The 11,296-nt window shown below is 47.8% G+C and overlaps 1 protein-coding gene across 1 annotated transcript; it reads right to left on the minus strand.

Annotated features, from left to right (window-relative positions):
• Positions 1–1,469: 1,469 nt before the first annotated feature.
• LOC135899612 (leucine-rich repeat and fibronectin type-III domain-containing protein 2-like) lies at positions 1,470–4,154 on the minus strand. The gene is made up of 3 exons (XM_065428920.1): positions 3,394–4,154; positions 2,747–2,895; positions 1,470–1,745 (listed from the first exon to the last, which is right to left on the minus strand). The coding sequence occupies exons 1-3, from the start codon at positions 4,137–4,139 to the stop codon at positions 1,606–1,608; spliced, it is 1,035 nt and encodes a 344-aa protein (XP_065284992.1). The 5' UTR covers positions 4,140–4,154; the 3' UTR covers positions 1,470–1,605.
• Between the last annotated feature and the right edge of the window lie 7,142 nt (positions 4,155–11,296).

Below are 11,296 nucleotides of genomic sequence, written 5' to 3' on the forward strand. Positions count from 1 at the left end.
AATCAATTTTTAAAAAATGATATGAAAAGAATGCTTGCTACTCTTTCTTCATGCATAAGGCAGTTCATGGTCCTTTTTTCTATTTTGTTTTCACAGTTACATTGCGAGAGTGGGCTTTATTTTTCAGGCACGGCTTGCACGAAGCATCTTGCACGTGGTCGAATTCGCCCACTCCTAAAACGTTTAGCGCACAGCGACATTACGTTGCGGAGCAGTCATTCTCGAGTGACACTTGCGCGGAACTTTTTATCCTCTCTTCTGTTTCTTCAAGAGACTGCGTTCGCCTTGGAGAAATACTGTCATTGTGACTGATATTACGCGGAGAAAACGTACTCTTTGTCGAGGGGAGTACAAGAAGTCCTCGAGATAGGGTTAGACGTGGGGCTGGCAGTCACTCGCATGAAGTACTTCCCAGCGCTATGTTTTTTTTTTTCCAGAGCACCAAAATTGCCGCATTCGCTTTGTTCGCCACATGAAATGGGAGAGAATGTAGTTTGTTGCATTTCTGCTGCATTCCTGAACGATAAGCATGCTGAGTCAAGTAACTCAGCGAGATGGCTAAGAGACAATTTATCAGACACATTTGTGAGAAATTCTGCCACTGGAGAGGCCATTGCATGTATTACCACTCTGAGCCCGAAGGCGAGTGAATGGTTTCTCTCTCGCCTTCGCTTCCCCCACGTGCGCTCTATCCTTCTCGCCACGTGCTCATCCAGAATACACGTGGTCACCACGTCAGTACCGAACGTCACGTTGGCACTCTTGTTTGAAGATATCAATTTCTGCTTGTCAGGATTTCACCCTTTCAGCAACACGCTGTTTTCGCCGCACGCGCACTGCTCAACCCCCCCCCCCCCCCCTCCCGAGGTGAAATCAGTTTACTGCGCACGAGAAGCAAGCAGCGATACAAGGAAGAGCTCTACAAGGAGAGCTTTTTTATTCTCAGGAGGGTGGTTCAAGGGGCTTTTTAATGGGACGCAGCCGCATGTTGAGCAGCGTAATGGTATACGTCGCCGACTTAGATGTTCAACCTGTCCACACGCGCGCAAGCATTCCCCTCCCCTCCTCCTCGGCGAAAAGAGCGATGGAACGAAAAATGTCAGGCGTAACGTTAAGAGGCAGGGAGAGAGCGGTGTGAAGCAGAGAGCCAACGGTGATAGCCGATATTCTAGTTGACATCAAGAGAAAGAATGGAGCTTGGCAGGCCACGTAATGCGTAGGGCAGAAAACCGGTGGGCCATTAGAATCACAGAATGGGTGCCAAGTGAAGGTAAGCGCAGTCAAGCACGGCAGAAAATTACGTAGGGTGATTAATTTAGGAAACTTGCAGGCGCCAGCTGGAATCAGCTAGCGCAAGACAGTGATAATTGGAAATCGCGTGAGAGGCCTTCATCCTGCGTGGACGCAAATATAGGTTGGTGATGATGATGATAAGGTTACTTCGTATCAGAAGAAATAACAAACATCAGTTCATAGGTCGTGTGAGCATTTATTCGAATAGCAACCTGTAGAAATAACACCAAAGGTGACATGATGGGCAACAACGACGAACTTCAAACGAAGTGAATGTTCACAGGCTGGCGGAGTCCCTCAAGCGGTATTGTGCTAGCACTGAAGCTGTTCTTCGGTAAGGTGCGTGACGTAGCGGTCGGCCACCTCTCCGGGCGTGGCGCACAGGAAGTAGTGCCAGCGGGTCGGGTAGTCCAGGATGAAAGCCAGCTTGCAGTCGCAGTGCACAGGGTTGACTGCACGTGTGCGTAAAAATCCACAGTAAAGCAAAGAAACATCAAAGGGATGGCAAAATAGGCTCGTTGGCGCATCATGCGACAGCAATAAGTACAACGTAGTGCTAGTGCAACCAGGACTCGGGATAAACAAACGCAGACAGCGCCATGCATATGTGTGCTGGTGTTTCCGCTGTATTTTTGCATTCTCATTTCGAATGACCTACGATGCGCGGTGGGCTTTCTGCTTTGATGATGGGAAGCCCTTATAGAACCTTTTTAAGAAGGGCGTTTATTAAGCACGCTCGATAAGTGCTACTACGTCGACGCATGTCGCTGCACCCCTTCTGTTACAAATAGGCAGTTTTCTACAGAATCCTTATACTGGTGGTATACAGTGCATACAGTGGCTGTACGATGGAAGCCCTCAGACTGAAGCCAATGTTCCGAATGTGCACCTGAGCTGCGAGTTTGCAGCAATGCCTTCCATTCGATTCTATGCCACTCTCATAAACCACCATTCACTTCCGAATGATCCCATTGATTGGTTGGGCTGAGCGTCGCTCTCACCACTGACGAAGGTAAAAAGCGCGAAAGGATTAGCATCGGAAGAGGCATCGCTATAAAGAAGTGGCCTTGTCTTCGTCAGGGCCCTTGTCCCGACGCAGACAAGTTCCCTGGTTCAAACGACGGCTGAGGATTCTCTTTTCCGGCCACCTTTCGTCAGTTCAAAAATCCATCTTTCTGTAAACCACTGTCATGTTTGGGCTCATACTGGAAGGTGTTATATATAGCAAGCGCCCTACAAGGCAGGGGCACTATGTAAGGACCTTCACTGCGCCGGAGAAACGTTCTTTCGGGTTGTGGCAGCTACGTGTTGGAGCCCCGAGCACCAACCTCCATCCCAGTGTTTCCATAAAACCATCGGGTGCCTGCCGCAGTCCACGTCTCGAACGCGTGACGGCGCAATCGAGGTTAAAGAACATTTAAACTGAACCGTCATCAACAATGGCTATACGTACACATGAAGTCCACCAGCACCGGCTTGTCCTTGAGCGGAGCCAGGTCATCTTCGTGCAGACTGGTGATGAGGTTCTTTTCGACGCTCACATACTTGAGCTCAGGCAGGCCGTCGTCCAGATTGGCGGGGAACGAGATCAGTTTGTTTGTCCTGCGAGTGACACGCATGGGCTCATTCACATTATCTGAACTTCGCTGTGCAGGCTTATGCATCTGTTGCTAGATTGCTGCGTAAATTATGTGCCAGTTTCCGGGAAGTCACAAATCTCTGAGCTCATAATAAATTTTCCTCACGCCTGCTAAATAAACTAGACTTCGCGAAACGATAATTATATTTTAAGAGACAGGCCGCTACAAGCGTATTAGCCTGGACGCTGTCCCGTTAACCAAGCGTGGTCTTGCGGTCCTTCCGGGCTTGACATTTATTATACAGCGCACGACGCCATTAGTGTAAATTTGTAACTTCTGCATCTAGATAATTCATTCTCTAGTGGATACCTGTCTAAATGTAACTAATTTACCGTTGTCATTTGCTGCTTGGCAAATGCTAATTCAAGCTGAAAGCTGAGCTCTCTGAAAGTGCGTGTAGCCCCATGCGTCTCATCTACATCATCCCTTTCAAGAGCAAAAAGGAAGGCGATGTACTCACGGAAGGTCTAGAGTGGTGAAGTGAGGGGCCGGATTAGGCAGCCATGACCTGGTGAAGTTGTACAAGTCGGTCTGGCGCACAACGAGATGCTTCAGGTCATCCAAGTGAGCCAGCCAGTCGTCGTCGATCTTCTTAATGGTACCATCGGCGATGTAAAGAGTTTCGACACTCTTTGGAAGGTTGTTGAAATCATTGCTGAGATGCATGTCCTTGTAATGGATGAGCTTCAGCTCTTCCAAATGCTGCAGGTGACCGAGGATGGACCACGAAGTCGGCAGGGTCCCCAGGCTGAACATCAGCCGGTGAAGGGATTGCTCGAGGCCATGGAACGGATTCTCCTCTCCCTCTGTTGGCTCAAAATGCTCGACGTTGACGCGCCTGAGCTCCAAAACCGAAACGTTGAGGTCCTTGAATGCGCCTCCAGGAATCTTGGGAACCTGACTGTCCCACAAGGTGAACCAAGTCGGTTTGTCGGAGTGGGTGTCGTGGACGATCTGCTGGAAGTCTTCGAGAGAGTGGAAGTTGCGGCACGTGAAATGGCGGTAGTGAAGTCCTTCGTGCACCTTGCAGGAGGGTGGCGCGGGTACGGCGGACGAGTGACATAGACCTGCAAGGAAGGCCAGCAGGAGGCCGCGCGACAAAACGCTTGAACACATGGCTCTCGCCGCGGTCGACAGTTGCGGTGACCACACCGGGTTCGCGTCCTCTCCAAGTTGCGCCTTCTTATAGGACGCCTCGAGAAGCATAGCGACCTTGGCCTTGATCTCCAAATTGGTGGTGTGTTCGTACGCCACGCTCTTGATTGCTTCATTTGCCCTTTGTTTTTTGACGCGCCGAAGTGCGTCGCTTGTAAGGTCATCGCGTAACGGCTTCTCCGCCGAAAACTGCACACGTGTTGAAGAAAGCGGCGTATCGCAAGCCGCTCGAGTGTCCGACAGTGCGGCAGAAACTTTATGAATTTCGCGCGCCGATAGTGGGTCTCATTTTCGTAACATCCCTCAGTCTGCTCTTCATCCGCAAGCGGGAGATAAGCCGAGACGCTGCGCCCACTTGCCAGAGCTTTCAGATATTCTTTCTATAGAGACCACACGCCGCCGTAAAGGCTGACGTCGAGAGAAAATGCATGCAAAAGCATCGCAACCTTCACTTTTCCGGCCGTTTAATCTTGCTAGCTGCTCCCGAGAACACGCCATACGCCGAGCAATGCGGTTTCCGCTCTGTATCAGAAAGCGGAACGGTCATATTTCTCTCTGCGCAATGCGAAGCAGGCTTCCGATAAGGAAAACTTGCTTCCATGCAGTGCAATCTGCAATTATATCTGCAAGGTGACCAGTCAGTATTCACTTTCAGTGCTACTGGTAATCTATAGCGCAGCAAAAGCTGATGAAAAAAAAATATGCGAAGGGTGCTCCTGGCTGAGATCAGCACAACCTTGAGGGCTTATAAGGCATAGTTAACGTGAACACGCTGCAGTTTCAGTTGTGTGCGGTCTGTTTGCAGCTGGTCTGGTTGCAGTAGGGTCCAGTCGCTGTTTCTTTTTGCAGTTCAGATGTATACCTCTACGTTTAAGGAAATTTTTGTGTCCTTGGCGTGGTAAGCAAGAAACTCCCCATACGTGGGTCGATCAGTGCAATGTCGGGCCGACCAGCCGTGGAGGTGAAGCGGGCGTTAAGCACTCCCCATACGTGGGCCTGTTCCGAAGATAGTGCAATGCCGGGTCGACCCGTGGTGGAGCTGCAGTTCGCCGTTAAGGGGACCACATACACAGCTTCGCTGGCCATCCTTCCTTACAGAGTGGAAAGGACTGAGTTTTTTCAATCATCTGTCATGAATTAAATGTGAAATGTAACAAAAAATATGAATAAAATGTCATTTCGTAATCTACATGTCCGAGTAACCAAGACCTGCGACATATAATTGCCGCGTTCGATGAACGGCAATTTGCCAGAATTTGTAAGAATTTGCCAGAACACGCTTTAATCAAGCCACCTTATTGTTGCCATAAATTTCGGTTCTACACTTATCCACGTTAATATTATGGTAAAAAATTGAGCACTTCTTACTCGTTAATATTTTCAACAGAAGTTAGTGGCATGTAATCATGTGCGGAAATTCATGAGCTTCGCCAATTTTGAAGATGCGCTCTTCACTTGATTAACATGTACTTTAATAGCTTCCGCATACTATCGGTAAGATTTAGAACTGCAGTAGAAAAATATAGGAAGCAACGTTACAACGCACACTTTATAGAGTACGCTCGCAATTTTCACATCTTTGCAAAATGGCGTTTTAAGAAGCCCCAAATTTTCTTAACAAAGCTTAAGAAACTGTTATGGGAAAGGGAGATGGAGTTGGATTTAGGAGAGGGTGATGCTAGGTTGACGGCATATTGTGTTTTGCTGACGAGAGAGAGAAAGCAAGGAGAGAAAAGGCAGGCAGGTGAACCAGAGGAGCGTTCGGTTTGCTGCCCTTATACATAGGCGGAGAGTTTTCATTTTTCCAGTGGGTGGCGATATATATATATCTACATATATATGGGGTCTTGAACACGAAGTTCCTTCAAGTGCAAGAATTCTTGCACTTGAAGGAACTTCGTGTGACCTTGAAGAATTGGGCGCTGGAGTGACGGCGTTATATGAGTATATACAAGACCTCATAGTCGGAGACAGTCCAATTTCACAGCCTGAGTCCTCTCTGTGGTGTAATCTCCCTTCGTGTAATTGTGACATACTTGGCTACCATTAATACTGCTTTGCCTTTCCGGCGAAACTGCATTCTCTAGCTCTCTTCTTTTTTTTTTCTTTTTCTGTGAGTCCGAGTAAAAGCGCTGCTTCGCATGACTGCTGTTGATTCTGATTTCGAGTGAATACGGCTTGGACTCATTTAAGTTATTGAAAGAATTGTACAGTGTTCCCCAACTACCACGCACCAAGTCTTTAAAAAAGAGCAGTTGAGTTACTCGAACAAAACCTGGTGCATATTGTTTACAGTACAGTGGAGTAGCCGCCAGTAGTTCTTTTGTTACTGATATTTAATTCGGTAGATGTAAGTTATCTAACTCGAGGAGTACTGTCCTAATTTTCAAAGTGTCAAGGAGGCATTTGTAGGCACCCAAAATGACATCTAAAAGCGGTGTCTCCAATGACGTACTAATTGCGTACAACTTTTTCAGACTGGCAAAGAAACCTCACGAAGTTTGCAAAATACTACGTGAGTGCGCTCCCGACCTCATCATAAAGGAGCGCGCTCAGATAAGCTGATTGAAAGCAACTGCATTGCCTATAGCAAACCCGAAGAAACAGCGCATCACCTTGATAATGGTACGGAAGGAGCACCAACAGCGGGTTTCGCGGCTTCTATTCCTTCGTCTCTCTTCTACATCACGCTTATTATCCGTCTCTAGCTCAAGGCCGACTGATCACACTGATAAGAAAAACCCCTTGATAACGGGGACGAATTTACAGGCCCGCGCCTTCCAATCTATTGCGTATAAAAAGTCGCATCCAGCCAGTTTCATGCTCGGTCACTGCTGTGTTCGGGTGCCCCATCTTGCTGATGCCAAGGAAGTGGAAGACGTGACAGCGGGACTTCGCTGAAAAACTCATCCACCACTCCTTCAAGGATTTCGTCCACGTAAGGTCCCGTTGGACCCTCGTCCGACGGACCCTCGACCCCCGTCCACGACGCGGGTCCCGTTGCAGTCTTCGACTTTGGGACCCTCATTTGTATATTGTATCTTTCCAATACATTGTATTTAAAGAATAATAAACTGAAACTGAAACCCTATCCAGTCAATGTGTGATCGAAGAAGATGGGACCGATTATAGAACCGGCGTAAATTCCCAACCACACATTGAGCGACCACTGGTACTGGTGACGATTGCGCTTTACCGACTGTGGATTGGAGTCCCTCCGATAGTGTGCATTATGCAAATTCATGTAGACGTTTCCGCGAAAATTGGCTACGTCTGTTGACATGATGTTGCTCAAGAAGTCCAGTGACCCATCAGCTTATGTGAGGACCGAGTTCTATACGATTCTACAGGTACCTATATTCCAAGAATTGGTGCTGGTTAAGGTGGTAAGGGTGAAAGGCCGTCAATTAGAATCCTCCAAGCTGATGGCTTGTAAATTGACACCTGGGCGGCAACGTCTCACACGCTAGCCTGAGGGTTTGAGGTCACAAATGCTATACCATCTGTACGTAGGCTATAGGACTCAAATATGGAATCTTCCGCCGCTCTTTCGTGAAGCTGCCGGTTTGTCTCAGGTTTTCATAATTTCTGATGATAGTCAATGCGTTTGGTCTACCGCCACACTTCCGTGAGTGATATTGTCACGTGGTGGTGACGTTGAAGAACACAGTAGCGATAATGTGAATGACAAAACTAACTTTTATTGGGCGAACCTGTGCCCACAAAAACAGGCTACACCTATAGCACAACGATAGCGGCGAACACGGTCGGCGATCGCCGAAAATCTGATCAGCGGGTCAAGCGCGTTGGCTTTTATAGATCAGTCGTCGAATGTTCCAGAGTAACTGCTAGGACCCGTGTGTCTTTCAGAAAGTCCTACAATATTCGCGTCGCGCATACATGCAATCAGATTACACAAGTTGCGGGAAAAGACAGCGGATGGAACCATCGATAACATTCCAGAAACTTCTTTTACATGCAGGCGCATCCTGCGCTGTACGATAACATTTGTTAGGCGGTGAGAAGTGGTCGCCCGATAAAGAAGTACACGTGTCAATATATATATATATATATATATATATATATATATATATATATATATATATATATATATATATATATATATATATATATATATATATATATATATATATATATATATATATATTCGTGGCCCTCCTTTTGTTGCCAAGTGCAGCTCCTAAACCTTGCCTTCTGCTCATTAGAGAAAGACACTGCGACTCGGAAGAAACAAAAGGCACCTTTAAATCTTTGCACTCACGTTATCAATTCGCTATTGCGGTGATAGTTTTCGTGGAAAAAAAGAACTACCTGTCCACTTTATCTACGCTAAGACAACAGCTATCACAGCTTGTTTCCAACTAACACCAAACGCGACATGTTACTTCGGCGAGGCGCGGCAGATAAGGCACTAGCTCGATCATGATGTTATTCTTTATTTCCTTTATTTCGTCCTGGCTAATTCAGAGGGAGCATGATCGAGGGCGCTGCTTTATGATGCGGGTTGGAGCGCAGTCACGTGGTATTCTCCATATTTCGCAGGGTTTATTTATCAATCGTAAAAAAAAAAATAGTACGCAGCAAGTATACTCCGCTGAAAATACCGCAATTAGACGTCCCTTGGCTGTGCCTTCAAATGCCTCAGTGACACTTTGATAATTAGGATAGTACGTCTCAAGTTGGATATTTAATTACAATACCTAACTAAACCTCAGTAACGAAAAGATTACTGGCAGCTACTCCCCTGTACTAAACAATATGCACTACGCTTTCTTCAAGTAACGCATTTCTCTTTCTTTGAATCTTGGTGCATATTAGGACACTGTGTATACATTTATGACCTCTGCATGTAAGTGACGATGTTTCCATCCCTAATAAATGCTGTAATTTGTAGAAATGTTTTTTTTCAAGAGTCGTTAGCATTGCTTACTGGAAACAGAAGCAATACTGAGACACAACATTCACGTGCATTTCACACGACATTGATAGAAGTCTCTGCCGAAGGGGTCACTGACGTCTATAGTTATTTTTTTCATGGTAAAAAAAGCCCGCAAAACAATTTAAAGCGTGGTGAACATGTAGCAACATATTCATTCTCTAAGCATACGCTATCCAGACCTTTAGAAATAATTTTTTTATCTCCCTACCTCCATATACTTCAAAAATAAACTTCGTCCTGTGTGCATATTAAAATATATAGTATATGTGCGTGGTGTTTACAGGGGAAACTTAAACCAATGTTGAAGTGAGAAAGTACGGATGAGGCAGGCGCCGCTAGTGCTTATAATGCGCGTGTCCTCCTATTGTCAGGATTTGCATAAATGAAGCGGAAGTATGAATTAAAAGCCGTTAATCTCCGCGCTAACAAACAAGGGTGGAGTAAGGTATTAACCCCAGTAAAACTTCACGTGAAAAGGTCCAGACAGACAGACAGACAGACAAAGAACTTTTATTTTGGTCCTGAGAAGACGATGAGTGTCCCCGTTAGGGGGCAGCGTCTGCGGGCCGCACCCACGACGGAGCCGGGAGGTTGAGACTCTCGGCGATATCGCGGGCTCTCTGGACAGCCCTGAGTTGCTCTTCCTTGGCGGAGCTGGTGACGAGCCGGAGCCAGTCTTCCTCCGAAGAGGGAGACCCTGAGCCCCCGCACAAGTCGGGGCACTGCCAGAGCATGTGCTTAAGAGTGCATCTGGGATGTCCACAGCGCGGACAGCCCGGGTTGATGCCACCTAGGAACTTTGAGCAAATAAATGGAGACGGATACGTCTCCGTCTGCAGCATCCGCAGGGTGATTGCCTGTGGTCTGTTTAGGTGTGGGTGTGGAAGTGGAAACTTCCGACGCCCTAGTTGATAGTGCCTGCAGACCTCGTTAAAGGTAAGGAGAGGGTCCCTGTGCCATTGCCATCCCCCAGCCTCCGATTGCCCACTTCCGGCGCGGCGAGTGAGATCTCGCGCCTGGGAGTGAGCAAGTTCGTTGGCGTTGGGGACGGCTTCATGAGCATCGCTGCCCATGTGACCGGGGAACCAGATTAAGTGTTTTTTGCCTGTCCAAGATGCTGCAGAGAGAACGCGAGCGGCTTCCTTGCATACCGAGCCTTTCATGAATGCTCGAACGGCAGCTCGCGAGTCTGTGAAAATAGTGGAACGGTTCGTGGTGGCCATGGCGATGGCTACAGCCACCTGTTCGGCTTTGTCGGCGTTCACATTTTGATGCGTAAGCGACGTCAGCAGCTGCCCCCGCAGCGATGTAGCCACCGAAACAATATGATTGGAAGCAGCGTATTGCGCAGCGTCGACGAAGGCGACGGTGTCCTCAGTCTTAGCCGCCAGGCTAAGGAGGGCCCTGGCCCTCGCTTTACGTCTGCCGTAATTGTGCTGAGGGTGCATATTTCTAGGTATCTGGGATACCGAATACATTTCTCTGACTTTGACGGGGAGCGCGCACTCCCTCTGTTTGGTGATGCACGAACCTTGACCGATATGCGCTAGTAGCTGCCTGCCGGCTTCCGTGGAAGCCAGTCTTGCAACTTGTGACATCTGCTGCGCCTCGACTATCTCTTCAAAGGTGTTGTGGACACCTAGCTCCAACAGCCTTTCAGTACTGGTGCTCTGTGGGAGACCCAGTGCCTTTTTTATGCTCTTGCGAATGATTGTTTCTACTCTAGCTGCGTCCCTTCTGCTCCATTTGTGGGCCAGGGCTATATAGTTAATGTGGCTGATTAGGAAGGCGTGGAAGAGTCGCCTTAGATTATCCTCCGATAGCCCCCCTTTTTTGTTGGCCACCCTCGTGATTAACTTTGTCATGGAATCGGCTTTGGTTGCGATGCGCTCTAATGTGTAGTCATTACTGCCGTCCTCCTCCAGGAACATGCCCAGGATTCTGATTCTGTGTACTACCGGAATGACGGATCCGGTCGCGGTGGTGATAGAGATATCGGGAGGTGTCCCTTTCTTTGCACCGATTGTGGGTCGGTATAGTAGCAGTTCCGATTTCTTAGCCGACAGGCAGAGTCCTGCCTTCGCGAGAAACTCCTGAACGACTGTGATCGCTGTTTGTAATTTCTCTTCGATGTACCCGTCGCTACCTCCCTCGCACCAGACTGTGATGTCGTCGGCGTAGAAGGCGTGACCGATACCCTCAATCTCGGCCAGCTTTTGGGAAAGAGCTCTCATGGATAAGTTGAATA

This window comes from Dermacentor albipictus, chromosome 4, assembly GCF_038994185.2.
Source record: "Dermacentor albipictus isolate Rhodes 1998 colony chromosome 4, USDA_Dalb.pri_finalv2, whole genome shotgun sequence".
In the NCBI taxonomy this organism is placed as follows: Eukaryota; Metazoa; Arthropoda; class Arachnida; order Ixodida; family Ixodidae; genus Dermacentor; species Dermacentor albipictus.

Bases quoted from the DNA above. Each gene is read 5' to 3' on its own strand.
- LOC135899612 (XM_065428920.1), bottom strand. From the start codon at position 4,139: ATGCTTCTCGAGGCGTCCTATAAGAAGGCGCAACTTGGAGAGGACGCG. The intron at 2,896-3,393 runs GTGAGTACATCG...TGTCACTCGCAG, and splicing joins TTCACCACTCTAGACCTTCC to GACAAACAAACTGATCTCGT. The intron at 1,746-2,746 runs GTACGTATAGCC...GCACACGTGCAG, and splicing joins GGTGCTGGTGGACTTCATGT to TCAACCCTGTGCACTGCGAC.